This window comes from Vitis vinifera, chromosome 19 (genome assembly GCF_030704535.1).
Source record: "Vitis vinifera cultivar Pinot Noir 40024 chromosome 19, ASM3070453v1".
Taxonomy (NCBI): domain Eukaryota; kingdom Viridiplantae; phylum Streptophyta; class Magnoliopsida; order Vitales; family Vitaceae; genus Vitis; species Vitis vinifera.
The window spans coordinates 25,138,124-25,156,324 of record NC_081823.1 but is presented as its reverse complement, the minus strand read 5'-3'; the positions used below and the strand labels follow the sequence as shown (position 1 = coordinate 25,156,324).

Here is an 18,201-nt window from a genome sequence, read left to right as displayed (position 1 = left end):
GATGGGTAATGATGGCTCAGCTAAAGCCATTGGTATGGGAGATGTGTGTTTGGAGACTAGAAATGGTACTATGTTGATTTTGAATAATGTCAAACACATTCCAAATATCCGCATGAATTTAATCTCCACAGGTAAGCTTGATGAGATTTTTTCTCCTATTGTTAAGATGTTGTCTATTCGTGTAGTTTTAGGCTTGGCAACTAGTCTTGATTTGGAGATTGAGCAGATGGATGTTAAGAATGCATTTCTCCATGGTGATTTAGACAAAGAAATTTATATGGAACAGTCAGAGGGTTTCATAATAAAAGGAAAAGAGGATTATGTGTGTAAATTAAAGAAAAGTATTTATGGCTTAAAGCAGGCACCAAAGCAGTGGTATAAGAAGTTTGAATCAGTTATGGGAGAGCAAGGCTACAGAAAAACTACTTCTGACCATTGTGTATTTGTGCAGAAATTCTCTAATGATGATTTTGTTATATTGTTGCTCTATGTTGATGATATCTTGATTGTTGGCAGAAATGTTTTAAGAATTGATAAGCTGAAAAAGTAGTTAAGCAAATCCTTTTCCATGAAGGATTTGGGGCCAGTAAAGAAAATTCTTGGTATTAGAATTGAGCGAGATAAAGCATCCAAGAAGCTGTATATGTCACAAGAGCAATATATTGAAAAAGTGCTTGGAAGATTTAACATGAGCAAAGCTAAAGTGGTTAGTTCTCCTCTAGCTAGTCACTTTAAGCTAAGCAACAACATAACCCTTCTACAGATAAAGAGAAGGAAGACATGAGAAGAGTTCCGTATGCCTCATCAATAGGAAGTTTGATGTATGTCATGGTATGTCCTAGACCAGACATAGCTTATGCAGTTGCTATTGTTAGCCGCTTTCTATCTAATCCAGGAAGACTACAGTGGGAGGCAGTCAAGTGGATTATGAGATATTTGCGGGGCACTTCCAAGTTGAAACTCACTTTTGGAAATGGGAAACTAGTACTTGTTTGCTACACTAATTCACATATGGCAATGGATGTAGATAATAGAAGGTCTACTTCAGGCTATTTGATGACATTCTCAGGAGGTGTTATATCTTGGCAATCAAGACTACAGAAATGTGTTGCACTTTCTACAAGAGAGACAGAGTACATTGCAACAGCAGAAGCATGTAAAGAGTCGTTGTGGATGAAGCGTTTCATACATGAGCTCGAGTTTAAGCAGCAGTGTTATGTCGTATACTGTGATAACCAGAGCGCCATTCACCTTAGTAAGAATTCTACTTTTCATGCAAGATCGAAGCACATTGATGTGAGGTATCATTGGATGAGAGATGCTCTCAATGACAACTTATTTGAACTTGAGAAGATACATACCGATCACAATGGCTCAGATATGTTAACGAAGTCCTTACCAAGGGAGAAGCTTGAAGTTTGTTGTTCAATCGCCAGGATGGCGAGTCCCTCCACATAATCAGAAAAGGGGAGATTTGCTAGGTTTTTTTCCTCATGTGGAAGGCCCAAATTAAGAGCCCAAAATTTAAGGCCTCTTAGGCCTTTATATAAAAGGGCTAGAAAAATAATCCCTCTTCTTCTTCGTCTTCTAATTTTTTGCAGCCACCAGAGGTAGGAGAAAAGAAAGAGAAAGAGAGAACCACCATTTTTGAAGTTAGAGAGAAAAATTCAAGTTTTTTCTTCACTGCCCAGATTTCATCAAATGTCCGATCCCGCTTTTTCTGTGGGCCGATTGACTTGAAATTTGGAGGAGAGGTTCGTGACTCATTGATTTTCATTCTGAACGGTGGAGATTGGATTTGGAGATCTAAAAAGTCATCTTTCTGTCCGAGAACAGAGCCTCCATTTTGATGTGTTTTCTATCCGGACAGTTTTGATCATGAACTCCAATCAAGGTTAATATGTAGTTCGATTGAGCCGATTTTTGGAGAACACATTCGTGACTCATTGATCTTCATTCTAACGGTGGAGATTGGATTTGGAGTTCGAAAAAGTTATCTTTCAGTTCGAGAATAGTGGTGTGTTTGGTGAGATCTCTCCATTGTTTTTATGCAAAGTTGTTGAAATTGTCAAGATCAATTTGTCTTAAGATATGGTGGATGTATGCCTTTAGTTTTATCTAGAGAGAATTGTGTAACCCATTAATTATATTAGTGGAGTTTTTAAGTGGCCTAAGGGTCCCGTGGTTTTTACTTCTCATATTGGAGAAGGTTTTCCATGCTAAAATTATTGGTATTCATATGCTTGTTGATTGAGTGAATTCTTGCTTCTCTATTGGATTGATTCCTATTAGGTTCTCATAAGAGGGGATAAAACCTGGTTGTGTATTGTTTGTATTTATCCCATCAGCATTGGGTCTTGTAGTTCCAATACTGATTGACCTCCTTTTTTTTTTTTTTTTGGAATTTAATGCTGAATTTACTTCTTGACAATTTTAGTGGCATGCTCGTAATATTATGAAAAATGAAGGATGTTTATTAGAAATTTCTATATCCTTCTAAAACCCTTATTGGATCGTCAGTTTAGCTATTCATTTCCACAAAAATTGATAAGTTATATTCAATTAATTTTTTTAATAATTTTTATATGTGGATGAAGTAACTAGTGAAGCTTATATGTCATCCTCCCACCATATGCAAATTTTGGTTTCACAGTATTGGATCATAATTGACCAAATTTGGGATAACAAAAAATTATGACTATTTTTTATTTTGGAAAAAATTGAGAGAAAATATCAAAAAAAAAAAAGTAAAAAGGTAGAAAAAATAGAGGAAAAGAAAAAATGAAGGAAAATAAAAAAATAAATTTAAAGTCAATAAATTATTTTTTATATGTTATTTTAAATTTTTTATATAAAATTAAATAATTTTAAAATATATAAATTTCTTATTAATTTTAATTATATTTGATTTTTTTTTTTCAGTTTACAACCATTCATGAAGAAATTATTTTTCTTAATATTTTTTCTTTTCTTAATACCTTTCTAAACCAAATATAATTTAGAAAGTGATATTTGTTTTTTGATTGAATAAAAAAAGTCAAAGTATTTGGTTTTTTCATTAATAGTAATCTATTGATATCGTCCAATATAATTAGATTGGACCTATGAATAACAAGTTCATTTTAATTATATTAATTGATATCAGCAAATTACTTTTAACTAAATAAAAAAATAAAATATTTTAACTTTTCCTGTTCAATAAAAAAACAAACATCATTGAAGTTTCTCATAATTAATGTAAATATATTATAACCATTATATTGCTATATATCCACTGATTTACGATTAATACACAGTTGCTTTTGGGATCCTGAAAGACATGAAAAAAATAAAAAGATGAGAAATAAAGAAAAAGGAAAAAAAATTAAGCATAATATATGAAACATAAGTTTGAGTTTAAATATATTTCATCCCCTCATAGAAATTAAAAGAAAATGAATGAATGAATGAATGAATTTTATCATAATATATCAATCAACAATCACCATCCAACCTATGGAAAGATGTATGGGTTCGAGGAAAGGATCTCCTGAATAGTGGACAATCGTAGTTAAAGCAGGAAGAATATTTTATGAAATGGGTAGAGTAGTTGAAAATACAACTAGAAAAGCTATTTCAATAATGGATCAAATAAGAAAAAAAAAAATGATGCGATCATCCATTATGATATCCCATGATTAAATACGACAAAAGAGAATTTCACGATCAAACGAATATGAATAAACTTTGTTTGCAAGTGTATGAGATTAATTAAACTCTTTTCTATGAAATTATAAATCAAGTCTTATTAAAAAAATCAATTTTGCCATGATACCATGTGAAATCCAAAAGATTTAAAGAGAAAAAAAAAATTTAGGATTTCCTAGAACAGTTTTTTAAATAAAATAAAATACCATTAAAATTTAAATAAATATAATAAGAGGAAAAAAATACAACCTTACCCATACTCTAGAAAAATAGTAACTAAATAAAACTTCTAAATAAATAAGTACTCTAACATGCATACTGTCTTATATTAATTGTTACAGAGCTTGACAGTCTGTACATGGAAGAGTGTGACATTATCTATTGTCATTATGTATTCAGTTTATTAATTTTTTATACCATTCTCTATGTATCACAAATGGTGGAGTCTTTTATTAATCTTGATAGTGCTTGACAGCCTGCACATAGAAGACGATGATTTATTGGCATTATGTATTCAGTTTATTAATTTTTTATCCTAGTCTATGTATCACCAGTGGTGGAGTCTTTTATTCATCTTTACACAGTCTGTACGTGGAAAAGAATGACATTTTTTATTGGTATTATGTAGTGGTGGACCCTTATGTAGCCAGTACATTAATTTTTTAAACCATTCAATCTTCCAACCACAATCTCACCCATTGACATTGATTGCTGAGTCTTTTCCTCCCCAACCTGTTTTCTTGTTCTGATTAAGTTCTTCTTGGCTTTGAATCCCAGTCCTTGTTTTCCCCATGGATTGTGTGAGCCCAATCCTGGATGTCGCTACTCGCTTGTGGGATTGCACTGCCAAGCGTGCTGTTTACATCCGTCATCTCCCACAAAATCTCAACTCTTTGAGAACTGCAATGGGGGAACTCAAGAACCTATACAAAGATGTGAAGGAAAGGGTGGAACGTGAAGAGAAACTTCAGAAGAAGCGTACTCATGTAGTCGATGGCTGGCTCCGCAATGTAGAAGCCATGGAAGAACAAGTGAAGGAAATATTGGCCAAAGGTGATGAAGAAATCCAGAAGAAATGTCTCGGAACCTGTTGTCCTAAAAACTGTGGCGCTAGCTACAAGCTTGGCAAGATGGTACTTGAAAAGATGGATGCTGTGACGGTAAAGAAGACGGAGGGCTCAAATTTCAGTGTAGTTGCTGAACCTTTCCCTAGTCCTCCCGTGATCGAGAGGCCTCTGGACAAGACTGTGGGCCAAGATTTGTTGTTTGGGAAGGTCTGGAAATGGCTCCAAGATGATGGAGAGCAGGTAAGCAGTATCGGATTATATGGAATGGGGGGTGTGGGCAAAACCACCCTCTTGACCAGGATCAACAATGAGCTCCTCAAAACCAGGCTTGAATTTGATGCAGTGATTTGGGTGACTGTGTCCAGACCAGCCAATGTGGAAAAAGTTCAGCAAGTTCTTTTCAATAAATTGGAGATTGGGAAAGATAAATGGGAAGATAGGAGTGAGGATGAAAGGGCAGAAGAAATATTCAATGTCCTGAAGACAAAGAAATTTGTGCTTTTGTTAGATGACATATGGGAGCGGCTGGATCTATCCAAAGTTGGTATTCCTCCTCTGAATCATCAAGATAAGTTGAAGATGGTATTTACAACGCGATCTAAACAAGTGTGCCAAAAGATGGAATCTACCAAGAGCATTGAAGTGAATTGCCTCCCATGGGAGGAAGCTTTTGCTCTGTTTCAGACCAAGGTAGGAGCAGACACCATAAGTTCTCATCCAGATATACCAAAGCTGGCGGAGATGGTTGCCAAAGAGTGTGACGGCTTACCACTTGCCCTCATCACCACAGGGCGAGCAATGGCGGGAGCAAAAGCACCCGAGGAATGGGAGAAAAAAATAGAAATGTTGAAGAATTCTCCTGCAAAGTTTCCAGGTACGGAGGAGGATTTGTTTCGAGTATTAGCAATCAGTTATGATAGCCTACCCGATGAAGCCAAAAAATCGTGTTTCCTATATTGCTCTTTATTTCCGGAGGATTATGAAATCTCTCAACGAAATCTTATACAACTTTGGATCGGGGAGGGTTTTCTGGATGAATATGACAACTTACAAGAAGCAAGAAATCAAGGAGAAGAAGTTATTAAAAGTTTACAGCTTGCATGTCTATTGGAGAATGGCAGATCTCGATTTTACGTAAAAGAAAAATATTTGAAGATGCATGATGTTATTCGTGAGATGGCTTTGTGGTTGGCCCGCAAAAACGGGAAGAAGAAGAACAAATTTGTGGTAAAAGATGGAGTTGAATCGATCAGAGCTCAGAAGTTGAAAAATGGAAAGAGACACAGAGGATATCATTGTGGAATACCAACATTGAAGAACTTAGGGAACCACCATATTTCCCTATTATGGAGACCTTTTTGACATCATGTGAGTATATTGAGTCATTTCCAAATAGATTATTTACAAACATGCCTGTTATAAGAGTTTTGGACTTGTCAAACAATTTTGAACTTAAAGTGTTACCTGTGGAGATTGGAAACTTAGTTACCTTGCAATATCTTAATTTGTCGGCGACCGATATAGAATACTTACCTGTGGAGTTCAAGAATTTGAAAAGATTAAGGTGCTTGATATTGAATGATATGTATTTTCTTGTGTCACTTCCATCTCAAATTGTATCGAGTCTTTCCTCTTTGCAATTGTTCAGCATGTATAGCACGCTTGTAAGGTCAAACTTTACAGGAGATGATGAAAGAAGGTTATTAGAAGAGTTAGAGCAGTTGGAACACATTGATGATATATATATCCACCTTACAAGTGTATCATCCATCCAAACATTATTGAACTCCCACAAGTTGCAAAGATCCACAAGATTCCTACTATTATTTTCTGAGCGTATGAACCTGCTCCAACTATCCCTTTATATAGAGACACTCCATATTACAAATTGTGTTGAATTGCAAGATGTGAAAATCAATTTTGAAAAGGAAGTGGTGGTCTACTCAAAATTCCCAAGGCACCAATGCTTGAACAACCTTTGTGATGTCAGAATAGATGGATGTGGTAAATTGTTGAATTTGACATGGCTTATTTGTGCTCCAAGCCTTCAATTTCTAAGTGTTAAATTCTGTGAATCAATGGAAAAAGTGATAGATGATGAAAGGAGTGAAGTTTTAGAAATTGAAGTAGATCATTTGGGTGTATTCTCGAGACTCACATCTCTCACTTTAGTAATGCTACGAAAGCTAAGAAGTATACATAAACGTGCCCTATCTTTTCCATCTCTCAGATACATCCATGTGTATGCATGTCCAAGTTTGAGGAAGCTGCCATTTGATTCCAATACTGGAGTGAGCAAGAAATTAGAGAAAATCAAGGGAAAGCAAGAATGGTGGGATGGTTTGGAGTGGGAGGATCAAACCATTATGCACAACCTCACTCCATATTTTCAACCCATAGAGCACCCAAGGGATTCATCTCATTAAAGGTAATTCTTTTTTTCCTTCCTTTTTTATGTATAAATGTATTTAAAATTTTTCATATTATAAATATGGCCAAAGTCAAAAGCTGCTTTGTGATTGTTTCAGCCTCCTCTCAAGATCTTATTTTATTTTCTATTTGAAATATTATTACAACTTTTCATGTAGTTTAACTATATTTAGTTTCTCTATGGTTTCTCACTCTACATACTTCGTTAGATAGTTTGGCACTTGGGAGTCGTGGAGCCATTAGATTACGCACAACCGCGAGGTAAAATTCTTATTGAAAAATGCAAAAATAGATGTTATTTGTAAAGATTGTTTGGCAACATCATCAATTATTTTTCTCTCAACTCCTTCTCCAGGAAACAATCCCTTAATCTCCACAAAATTCAAAAACCAAAATGCAGAAGCTCAAAGGAAGACATGGCAATCTTCTCCGATCCCCACAAGCCTCGAATAGTGCACATCATCCTCATCATTCACCATTCAAACCATTGCTGGATCTTCACCGGGCATTTTCATCTTTTCCAGTACTGCACATGAGCTTCCATGTCTACAAACTTGAGCTCTAAGCTTTGATTATCTTGTCAGAGCTTCTGTTTTACTTCCATTAGTCTCTTGTCAGCTTGTGCCATAAAACTTGAAGATGATGATAAATATGGATTCAACGCTTTTGTATTGAAAGGAAGCTTGAATTGGCAATTTTTCCATATTTCCCTTTTCCCTTTCTTTTTTTGTGGTTTTGTAGGTGCTCTGTTTGAGATTGTGGTTGATTTCATAAACGTGGAAGATGATAAACTGCTTATTTGTTGAGAAAATTAATGTAAAGAAAAAGAAAATAAATTGGAATTTTAAATCTTTGAGCTGTGAAATTGATGCCTAAAATCAAATCTTGGGAGGTTGCCTGCTGTAAATCCTAGGGAGCAGTGGGGGAAAGAAGGTGAAAATTGAGAGGATTTTAGAGTGCAGCTGAAAGAAAGAGTTTTAAGGAGCTAAAACAGGGAAAACAAAGCATCAGCTGGAAATCAAGAGAATGCCTTTGCTTCATTCATTGGGATAATCCTCCTTTCACTTCATTATGTCTCTTTATTTTATTTTTCATAAGCATTATCTGTCAAGCTGTTGGGATGTGTTTCTTTAAGGCAAAATCAACTTCTTCCTTCTACATTTCCTTCTGCAGTTGATGCAGCAGTTGAAGATGGTGAATGATTTCACATATTACCCTGATACACACAGCTCATGAAGTTGAAGAATGGAAAGAGAGACGCAGAGGATACCATTGTGGGATACCAGCTCCCAGACCTTATTTCCATTGATCTCCTTCTCCAAGAAACAATCCCTTAATCTCCAAAGAATTCGAAAACCAAAATGCAGAAGCTTGGAGGAAGACATGGAAATCTTCTCCAATTCCCAAAAGTGTCGAATAGTGCATATCATCTTCTCCACCACACATTTGCTTCTATCTCCAATGCACTTGACCTTCAATTGGCATCAATTTGCTTCTAAGCTTTGCAAAGGAAGATTACCTTCGGTTGACAAAAAGAAAATATAAAAGAATTAAAATAAAAAGAAAAGAAAAGTAGAGTAAAAATAAATAAATTTAAAGTTAATAAAAGTGCTCTTTTGGATTTTTATTCCAATTAATAGTCTAGATTTTTTCGGAAGTTCATTTTTCTTATAGTTTTGTTTTTTTTTTTTTTTTTTTTTGCTATAAATAGATTTTGACATTTAATTAGATACAATTTCATGTCGGTTTAAGATCGAACAAGACTCCATATGATCAAATCTCAAGATCAACATGATCATATATTTGTGTAGACTTCCACGAAAATTCATGTGACACATTTTCTTTCAGTATCCCTTAAGTTATTGCATTGCACAAGTTAAAGATTGGATTTATATTTTCTTTCCTGTTTTTATTTTTTTGATAATTGAGAAAACCTCCCATTATCAAATCCTTAGGACTTTCTATGAGGATCCGAACCTCGAGGTACTGAAGGCCCTGCAACAATCAACACTGGATATATTCAGGGTATTATTAGTGACACAATTCAAACCTAAGACCATGGAACAAAAGATTGAGTTGATTTAATAACCAAAATTATATGCCTTCAAGCAAGAGATTGATAATAATTAACAAAGTTTAAGAGAAAAGAATACCCAAAATCAAGTCATTCTTCAAGATTGAGAGATGAAGATGAAGAAAGGTATGCTGAGAAAACAATGCAATCACTTAAAAACACTTTTCTCATTGAAATTTTGAAGGTAAAAAGTAGTCAAATTTAAATTAAAAATATTTCTAAAAATATACTTAATGATTTTTATTTTTTTTAGCATTTTTTTAGTATTTTAGAATTAAGACATATTTTTTATCTTTATTATTTTCAAAATTTTTTAACCATACGAAACCCTTAGGAGTTACCTTTTGCAACTAAAGAAACACCTGTGCACATATTATTTTAAATAAAAATATGGTGTTTTCTTAAAATATTTTAATTATTTTCTATTCTTTTATTTATTTTTTATGAATTATTTTAAAAATTATTTGTACAAATATAAAAAATAATTAAAAATAAATTTATTTTCAACATATATTTAAAAGCACACAAAACCTATAGAGAATAATCCAAATTATTAATAATGCTTTTGCTTTCAAAAATATCACGATTCTATTTTGTAACTCATGTTTTCAAAAATAGTTTTAAAAAATAGTTTTTAAAAATAAATTTTAAAAAATGTTCTATAATATTTTGTAAAACAAAAATCTAATTGAAAATATAAAATGTTTTTAATTGATTTTTAATTTTTTTAAATATATTTTAAAAATAATTTTTATATTTATTAGTTTATTTTTAATCGTTTCAAGTACAATTAATTTTTAAAATAGACCTCAAACAACAAATAAAAATGGTTTGGAAAACGTTGCAAACATACCCTTGATTTTGCAAGAAAATATTGCCACGTGGCGCCAGCTTTCAAATTCAAAAAATAAAAATCTAGATCAATAATTTACATTAATAATAATTATAATGTTTTGTCCTATCTCGAAGCTTCCCAAAATCCCATGTAAAAGGAACAGCGTCTCTCAATCTCCTCTTCTATTTCATTGTTGGATTCTGAGCTTCTTGATTTTCTCAATAATAATCTCATCATCATCTCAATGAGGTTGTGAGTTTTGATTTCATTCTGAATTTGAATTGGAATCAGAATCGGAATCAGAATGGCGGCGGCGGCGGCGGTGGTGGCGGCCACGACGTTGAACAAGATCGAGAGGGCGCACCAGATGTACAGAGAGGGGCTGCACGAAGAAGCCCTAGGGTTCTATACGGAGGCGCTGGCCATGGCCAAGACCAGGGCCCAGAAGATCGCGCTCCACAGTAATCGAGCTGCTTGTTATCTCAAACTCCATGATTTCGACAAGGTCTCATCATTCTCAGCTTTATTTTTTCTTTGTAAAAAGAAAAACTTGTTTTTCTGAGTAGTTTTGGTGGATTTGATCTTGCTGCCTCAGTGGTTGGGTTATGATTCTGTCGTTACACTTTGATTGGACTAAGCTCTAGCTATTTAATTTTTTTTTCTCATTTAAAAAAATAGTATGAAGAAATGGTAGTATCAGGGTGATTCAATGGTTTAATATTTTTTCTAAAAATTAATATTATTATTATTATTATTATTTTGGATTTTAATCTTGCTAGTTTAGTGATTTGATCATGATTGGACTATTACTGTTTGATTGGACGGTGTTTTGGTTTTTTTTTTTTTGTTAGAACAACTGTCATTTGGATGAAGTTTTAGTAATTTAGTTTTGATTATTTGTAGTTGATAACTCAGGGGTGCTTCAAAGTGGAAATTGAAGTTTTGTTTTCCATGATTTAGGGTTAGGGCTTGAAAGGTTGAATTGGGGATGTCAATCAGTTGCAGGTGTTGTCGAAGAGAAAGGTTGAAGTAAAAGGAAAATAAAGGGTAGACTTGGCATTTTCAAAAAAATAATAGTTAATTTCCAAAAAAAATAGAATTAATTTATTAAACGGGATGAAATAATCCTCATATTTGTTAAATTTAACCTCTTCCATGTTTTTGCTTGAAGAGCAACCCATTTTTGGCATAAATATTGTTAACTATTTCAAGTATTTACATGTACGTTTTAAAAAGAAAGAGTTATTTTTACAAGAAAAGAAAAAGGGTATTTTTGTTAAAATGTGGCCAAAAAAGGATGGAATGTTAGATTTTCAAAATTGGGTTTTCAATGGCCCTTTTAATCAAATAACCCAAAAAAATATTGACCACCTAACTGCCGGGTCACGTGATCAATTTGAACCTCACCAGGGGTGATGTCATGATAGAAACATCGATGGGTCATTATTATTTTTCCATTTTCCATTTTCCATTTCCTTTAGTTTTCACCTCTTTTAGAAAAATATTACTTTATTATTAATGAAACTCAGCAGTAGTGCCATACCGGGCACAACCTATCAGAAATGTTTCTCCAAACAGGGCATAAAAAACCCTTAATTTTGTAAAATAGTTGCTCTATCATTGTGTTCATCAGAAAATCCACCTGGAGTCCACAAATCTTCTTCTTCTGTTCTTTTTCCCCTAAAAGCATCCTTAGCATGATTGCAATTTTTTTGTCTCCTTTCAAAAAGTTAATAGCATTTACACATGTATTGGTCGGGTCTAACTTTTATTTGCTGCAAGTATTGTTGGATCTTTTAAGCATTAACGCCACGATAAATTGTTCTTAAGTCAGTGAAAATTATGTGTTTCACTATTTTTGGGTAGAAGTATCTATCGAAATTTATCATTTTCCTTTGATTAATGGATAAAACAAAGCACATGATATGATTAAGATCGTCTAGCTTGGAAAATTTTCCTTCAATGGTGGTTCATTATGCTGTGGGTTATGCCAATGTAGGCAAGAGATATGGTTGAGGGTTGGCCAGAGGTCATTTGGACTATGAAGAGGCAGATTATGTGGAAAATCACTCTTTCCATGATCCTATGGCCTATTTGCAAAGAAAGGAGTGGAAGAATTTTAGGCACTAGGGAAAGAGATGTTTGGAGATGTAGAATGTAGGAAATCTACCATTATTGCTTTTGATTTTGTACCTTGTCTCAAGAGTTGTTTTGCATCTCATACTTTTCTTTTGGATATCAAGCTTCTTGTTGTTCCATGTAATGGCTTGATGCTTCTTGTTAGGTTGACTTTTATTGATGAGGGGAGCCGAGCAATAGAGTTTCTTATCTTTTTCTTTCTATTTCTATTTGCAGTTTGTAAATTTCCACATACACGAGTGTTTTAAAAGGCTATTGAGGCTTACACCTCGAAGCTCACCTCAGGGCTAGGTTCTACAAATTAGCCTTGAGGCTATAGCCTTAATTAGGGTAATTGAGGCTTAAGCGTCAACCTATCAAGGCCTATAGCTTTGAGGCTATAACCTCAAGGTTGTTGAGGCCTAAGCCTCAAATACCCAGAGTTTTTGGCCTTTATGAGCTTTTGGTATATATTTTATAAGTGACTTAAGTCTCAATATTCAATGAGTTTTAATGGATTTTATCATCTATGCTTTTGTGGACTTTTAATATAGATTTCATGAGCTTTGTATTGGGTCCCTGCTTGATTAAACCTTTTACAAAATAAGGCTTAGTTGAATTACAATTAATCTTTTAAATGGAAGCAATGTTATCAAAGACAACTGTCTAGTTCACCTAGGCCATTAGGCTAGGCAGAGCAAATAAAAGTCGCCTCTTGAAGACCCAGGCAAGGTGGCTTCAAAGAGACAACAACTAGGTAATCGCCTTGGGATAAGGCACAAGGCATAGAGGCAATCGCCTTTGACCATGAATTAAGATTAAACATACTTAAATTATAATTTCATTCAATCTAAAATTGGATTAAACAAAGCATAAGATAAAATATTATATTATCAATCATAGAGATAATAAGATAAAAAACTATCAATCTAGTCTTGATAGAAGTAATGACAATTTTAATTCTCATTGATGATTGTGATGATGATGCCCAAAGCTTCTCTAGAATGTTCGATCTCTTATTTTGTTTTTTATTCTACTTCTTAGATGTCTAAAAAATTAAAATATGCATTTAAACAAGATGAATATTTTTCTAAACAATATGATGTTTCTTATGATGTAGAGTATAATATTTAATATTTTGAATAATTATTATTATTATTTTGTTAATTTTATAAGACACCATGAGGAATGAAAAATTAATAGTGTTGATTGTTAAAGACAACACTTACATTGGTTGAGTATCGAATAAGTAAATTATATGTATATTTTTTATCGCCTTACTATAGTCAAGCTATCGCCATGTTTTTAGCCTTTCACCTTAGGCTAAAAGGAGTCTTATCGCCTTGACATCGCCTTTTGCTTTTGATAACACTGAATGAAAGGGAAAAGGAGAGATTGAGAAGAATAAGGGAATTAGTGACTATCTTTGTGGTTAATCTCATATAAAATCCAATTATTGATAGATAAATAAAAAAAGATATCACTACAATTGGTGGACAAAGAATAAGAAGGATGGATGGATATTAACACCAATGAGCAATATAATATAGCAATTGGATATGATTATATTCCTTAGAGGATCCTATAAGTGATAGTAATAGTAATGTTGAAAACTATTTGATAATAATGAGAGAAAAAGAAACCAAATTACTAACTATTATAAATGAAAATAATTAATTTTGTCATTGTGAAGTTTGTCTTTTTTATTATTATATTTTCTTGTGACTTTATGAGTATTTTTTTATTTTTGATATTTTTTTATTATTTATTTGTTTAAGTTGAGGCTTACGCCTGATTCTGCCTCGAGGCTTCTGCCTTGTCTTATTTAAGGCAAAACACCTCAAGACCACCTTTAGCCTTTTAAAATATTGATATACTCATATATGATAAATTGTTTTACCTTCCAACAAAGAGGAGTCTCATTGGACAACTGTTCCTATTTTTTAGATGAGTGTCTCGGTAGTCCCAACACCTCCATTTCCTGAGGTTTAGACTTTACATTTAAAATGTCAAACTGTGGACCCTTTTCTAAGAGACAAAGGATAGCTATATTATTTTTTTCAATCTTCTTTTTCTCTGTGGTTTTACATGTCATGAGTGAAGAACTTTGTTTGCTAGTAAACCTTAGCTGCATCAAGGAAAAAAGATAGAATAATATTTTTTTTGTTTGCCTGTTATTTTTTAATTTTGCATTGCTTCCATGTTGAGCCAATCCTACAAAGTATTAAGAGAGGAACTAACTGAGACTTGAGGTTGATCACAGACAAACCTTAGTCCTGGTCACTTAAAAAGTATATGCCACATGGATGCCATTCCTTTACTTCATGTCTTGCGATTATGTTTTCTCTCTGAATATTTTGTTATATTTTTATATAAAGCAAATGGTTGGTTTATCACAAAGACAACATCGTCAAAGGTCTGCTTACCTAGATTGAACTAGTTCTTTCTTTCCCTATTATTTAAGTTAAAAGTTGAATTTCCTGAGATGGAAAGTGGTGATTAAAATCCACATTGGTTGCAGGAATCTCTTTTATTTAGAACCTTAACTCCACTTTCCCTATTTGGAAGCTTGTACGACTTTCATTTTCTATTTGACGAAATCATGTTTTACCCTGAGGCAAACTAGCTTGAGAAATATCCAAGCTGGTTATAAACTCAAATTTCTTAAATGGATTTTATAATATATATATATGCTGCAAGCATCCATTGGTATGAATGTTAAGGTTTGCTATGTAAAAAATCATGAAATTGAAGTGCCTGCATATTCTGCGGTCATTCAAGAGCCATATAAAATTGGTTGAGCTGGTTATTTTGAATGGTGGATCGCAAGGAAAAACCCTTTTTAATTGTTAGGAATATGGATCATTTTGGGAAAAAAGTTCCAGTTATTACCTTTTTTTTTTTTTTTTCCTTTTTGTGTCACTTTCACTTAAACCAGCAAAAGGAACATGTATTTCATTTCCATCTCAGAAGGTGAACCAAAAACACCCAAATAAGAGTCTCTCTTGCATTTCTTCTTTCATATCAGTGCTTTAGATCAGCATGTTGGGAAGCATGCAATTTTTAGTACTGGCATCATATCTATCTTAAAAATAGCTCCATGCTTGGTCAGCAGAGTTTACTATATCTTTGTCTTTTCACTGTCAAAATTTTCCACCTTGGGTTGATACCAATGTTCATAAAGAAATGCTATTTTTCATCCCAAAAAAACAAGAACCTTTCTACTTATTTCTTTTTAGGAAATTATTGTTAACCTTAATTGACATTTCTGACCCATCATGTTAGGCAGCAAAAGAATGCACCTCGGTGCTTGAGCTTGATCACAAGCACACTGGAGCTTTGATGCTGCGGGCTCAGACCCTAGTGACTCTCAAGGAGTACCACTCAGCACTCTTTGACGTCAAGAGGCTCATGGAGTTGAATCCATCATCAGAAGTGTATCGGAACCTTGAAGCCCGTCTGAAGACGCAATTGGTAGTCCCTGCCTTGTTCTTTCTGCCTAGATATTTTTCTAATTCTATTACATATTTTTCTTATTGATAACCTAGGATCTAAAATCAAGATGGAGAGAACTATTGGGAGAGATATAATACATGGCCTTGTGACTAGTCTAGTGAATTTCACTGAAGAGATTTTTATTACATGCTGTCCTAGGATGATTCTAGTATAATGATGTAACTTCTTAACAAAATGATTGTGATTCTCTGATGCTAACCCATTGAATATGAACATTGTCATTTCTTGTATTAGGTTGATTCTTATGTCATGTTCTTCCTTTTTCGGCCTCCTTTTCTTGTCTATATTGTTGTGACTATTCAAATGAATATGATAATTTTCATTGTTATAGATATTTGATGATGACTAGCTTTTGATAAAGGATTGAGATCTCCAAGGTGTGGCATGTTACATGGTTGTTTGAGGTCTTATTTCTTCAACAATTATATATGACTGCTAAATCTCTAGGTTTTACAAAGTTGAGGGGCACTTTAGTAATTTCAGGAAAAGTAAAGAGGTTGCTGTAGTTGACTGTTTCTCTGCTGGAATGTACTCCTCATAGGAAAAATGAGAAATAGACACTTTGGCCCCATTTAGCACTTCCCCAAACAAAGTGAAGGTCTCTATAGAAATCATTATTTTTGGTCATTTTGAAAGATGGGTACCAGGAAAGTATGATCTATAGTTGATCTTGACACCATAATTGTGACATTTTCTAAATGTTTATCAATGAACCATCAGTAAGAGATTGGTTTTTTTGCTTAAGGAAAGTCACTTGCTCCGATACCTGAATCTGAAGCAGAGCTAGAAGAAGAGGAAGAAGACGAAGACAAAGATGAAGCAGAACCAGAAAGGGATGAGGCAAAAGCACAAGGGGATACTTCATTACCTGAATCTGAAGAGGAGCGAGAAGGAGAAGAAGAAGAAGAAGATAAAGATGAAGATGAAACAGAACTGAAAAGAGATGAGGCACAGGAACAGGTTGATAAAAATTTGGAAGAAGACAAAAAAGATCAAATAGATGTTGTCAGAATAGATCAGAAAGCTGAGCCTGAAACAACTACTACCAATGTCAGAGTTTATGCCCCTCAAACATTGAGCAAGAAAGATTCATCTGAACAGGATTCCAAAGGATGGCAAGCAATCCCAAAACCAAAAGGACACTCAAATCTGGATTACTCACGGTGGGACAGAGTTGAAGACGATTCTAGCGAAGATGATGATGATGATGATGAAGATGATGACGAAGAGTCTCAGCCCCAGTATCGCTTCCGCTTAAGAACAGTTGGTGTCCGACCTGTGAAGTAAAAAAACAAATACACATAATACAGTAATACCAATGTAGGACAGTAGATAGAAAAGCCCTCAGCAATGCAGAAAGTTATAATGGTTTCCCTTCCTCAGGTGCCAGAAGCCATCACTTTAAACCTCCAAGACATTGAGAGATCATCTCTGTCACAACAGTGAGTGGGACAATGGTAAATAGATTGCATCGCCTGGTGTTTGAAGGAGAAAATTTAGCAAGTGTCTGGTTAGTTCTTCTATTGTGCCGCCATACCTCAATCATTCCACAAGAACCGAGAGAGGAGAAAACCTGAAAGCATTGTTTCAAAAGCCGGCATTTGGTATGTTTTGAAGATAGAATTACACCCTGTAAATGATATGGAATAGAATTCCATGGTGCTTTTGCTTGAAAGTGTGGTGGAAGAAGCATACAAACTTGGGATCTTATGGCTAGTCTGAACTATGATAGATGTTCTAAGATCCCTGGGTTTCTTTGTATCAAAGGGACGATGGACTTGTATTTATTTATTTATTTATTTCATTTTTTATCACTCATTAGGAATTTGTATACCAAAGGACTAATTCCCAATCTCAATCATTGATGATTCATTGGATGTGATAAAGTCTTTTATGATTTTATCATATAAGATCTCTAGTTAAGATCTTACTGAGTCTATATTGTTGATGAAGATTAAAGAAAAACCAGGCCATTATAAGTTATTGAAGATGTTTTTCATCTTGATTAACACTAGTTCCATGTTTTAGAAAATCTAAACCATGGCTTGTCCTACATTGTTCTACAAACAGCACCAAATGTTTTGAATAAAAGGAGGACAATTTTTTTTTTTTTTTTTTATCATTTTTGTTTATTTTATTTAGATTTGAATTGGATCAATTACAACAACAGAGATATGAAGAATAAGAACAACCACCCCCCTCCAAAAAAAAAAATTAGTGTGTTTTTCCCAAGTCCTTGGCATAAATGAACTTAAAACCCCTCTATCCACAATTGATTGCCATGAGAGGTTTTAAATAAGGATAACTTTTTTATTCCTAATAATAGAATAGTGATAAGCATTTGGATAACTCAAAGTCTAACTACAATTAAGTTCGATTTCTTAATTTACCTTTTCGTCCATTGCGAGCTTTTGACTCTTAAAGTAATCAATTTGACTTTAGGATCTTCAAACTTTTTAGTTCCCATGTGAGGT

The 18,201-nt window shown here is 33.8% G+C and overlaps 2 protein-coding genes across 2 annotated transcripts; both read left to right on the top strand.

Moving 5' to 3' along the window:
* The first annotated feature begins 4,357 nt into the window (after positions 1-4,357).
* Positions 4,358-7,901, top strand: LOC100249639 (disease resistance protein RPS5). The gene is given in 4 exon segments (XM_059735340.1): positions 4,358-6,009; positions 6,012-7,182; positions 7,394-7,445; positions 7,540-7,901. Coding segments are annotated over 2 exon segments (2,700 nt in total). The 5' UTR covers positions 4,358-4,478; the 3' UTR covers positions 7,181-7,182; positions 7,394-7,445; positions 7,540-7,901.
* Positions 7,902-10,198: 2,297 nt separating this feature from the next.
* LOC100244491 (uncharacterized) lies at positions 10,199-17,604 on the top strand. The gene is made up of 3 exons (XM_002266009.5): positions 10,199-10,598; positions 15,497-15,685; positions 16,478-17,604. Exons 1-3 carry the CDS (start codon positions 10,398-10,400, stop codon positions 17,012-17,014), a joined length of 927 nt encoding a protein of 308 aa, XP_002266045.2. The 5' UTR covers positions 10,199-10,397; the 3' UTR covers positions 17,015-17,604.
* Positions 17,605-18,201: the final 597 nt, after the last annotated feature.

Excerpts from the sequence above, each read along its gene's own strand:
- LOC100244491 (XM_002266009.5), top strand. The coding sequence starts at position 10,398 with ATGGCGGCGGCGGCGGCGGTGGTGGCGGCCACGACGTTGAACAAGATC. Across the intron at positions 10,599-15,496 it reads AACTCCATGATTTCGACAAG|GCAGCAAAAGAATGCACCTC; the intron begins GTCTCATCATTC and ends CCATCATGTTAG. Across the intron at positions 15,686-16,477 it reads CCCGTCTGAAGACGCAATTG|TCACTTGCTCCGATACCTGA; the intron begins GTAGTCCCTGCC and ends GCTTAAGGAAAG.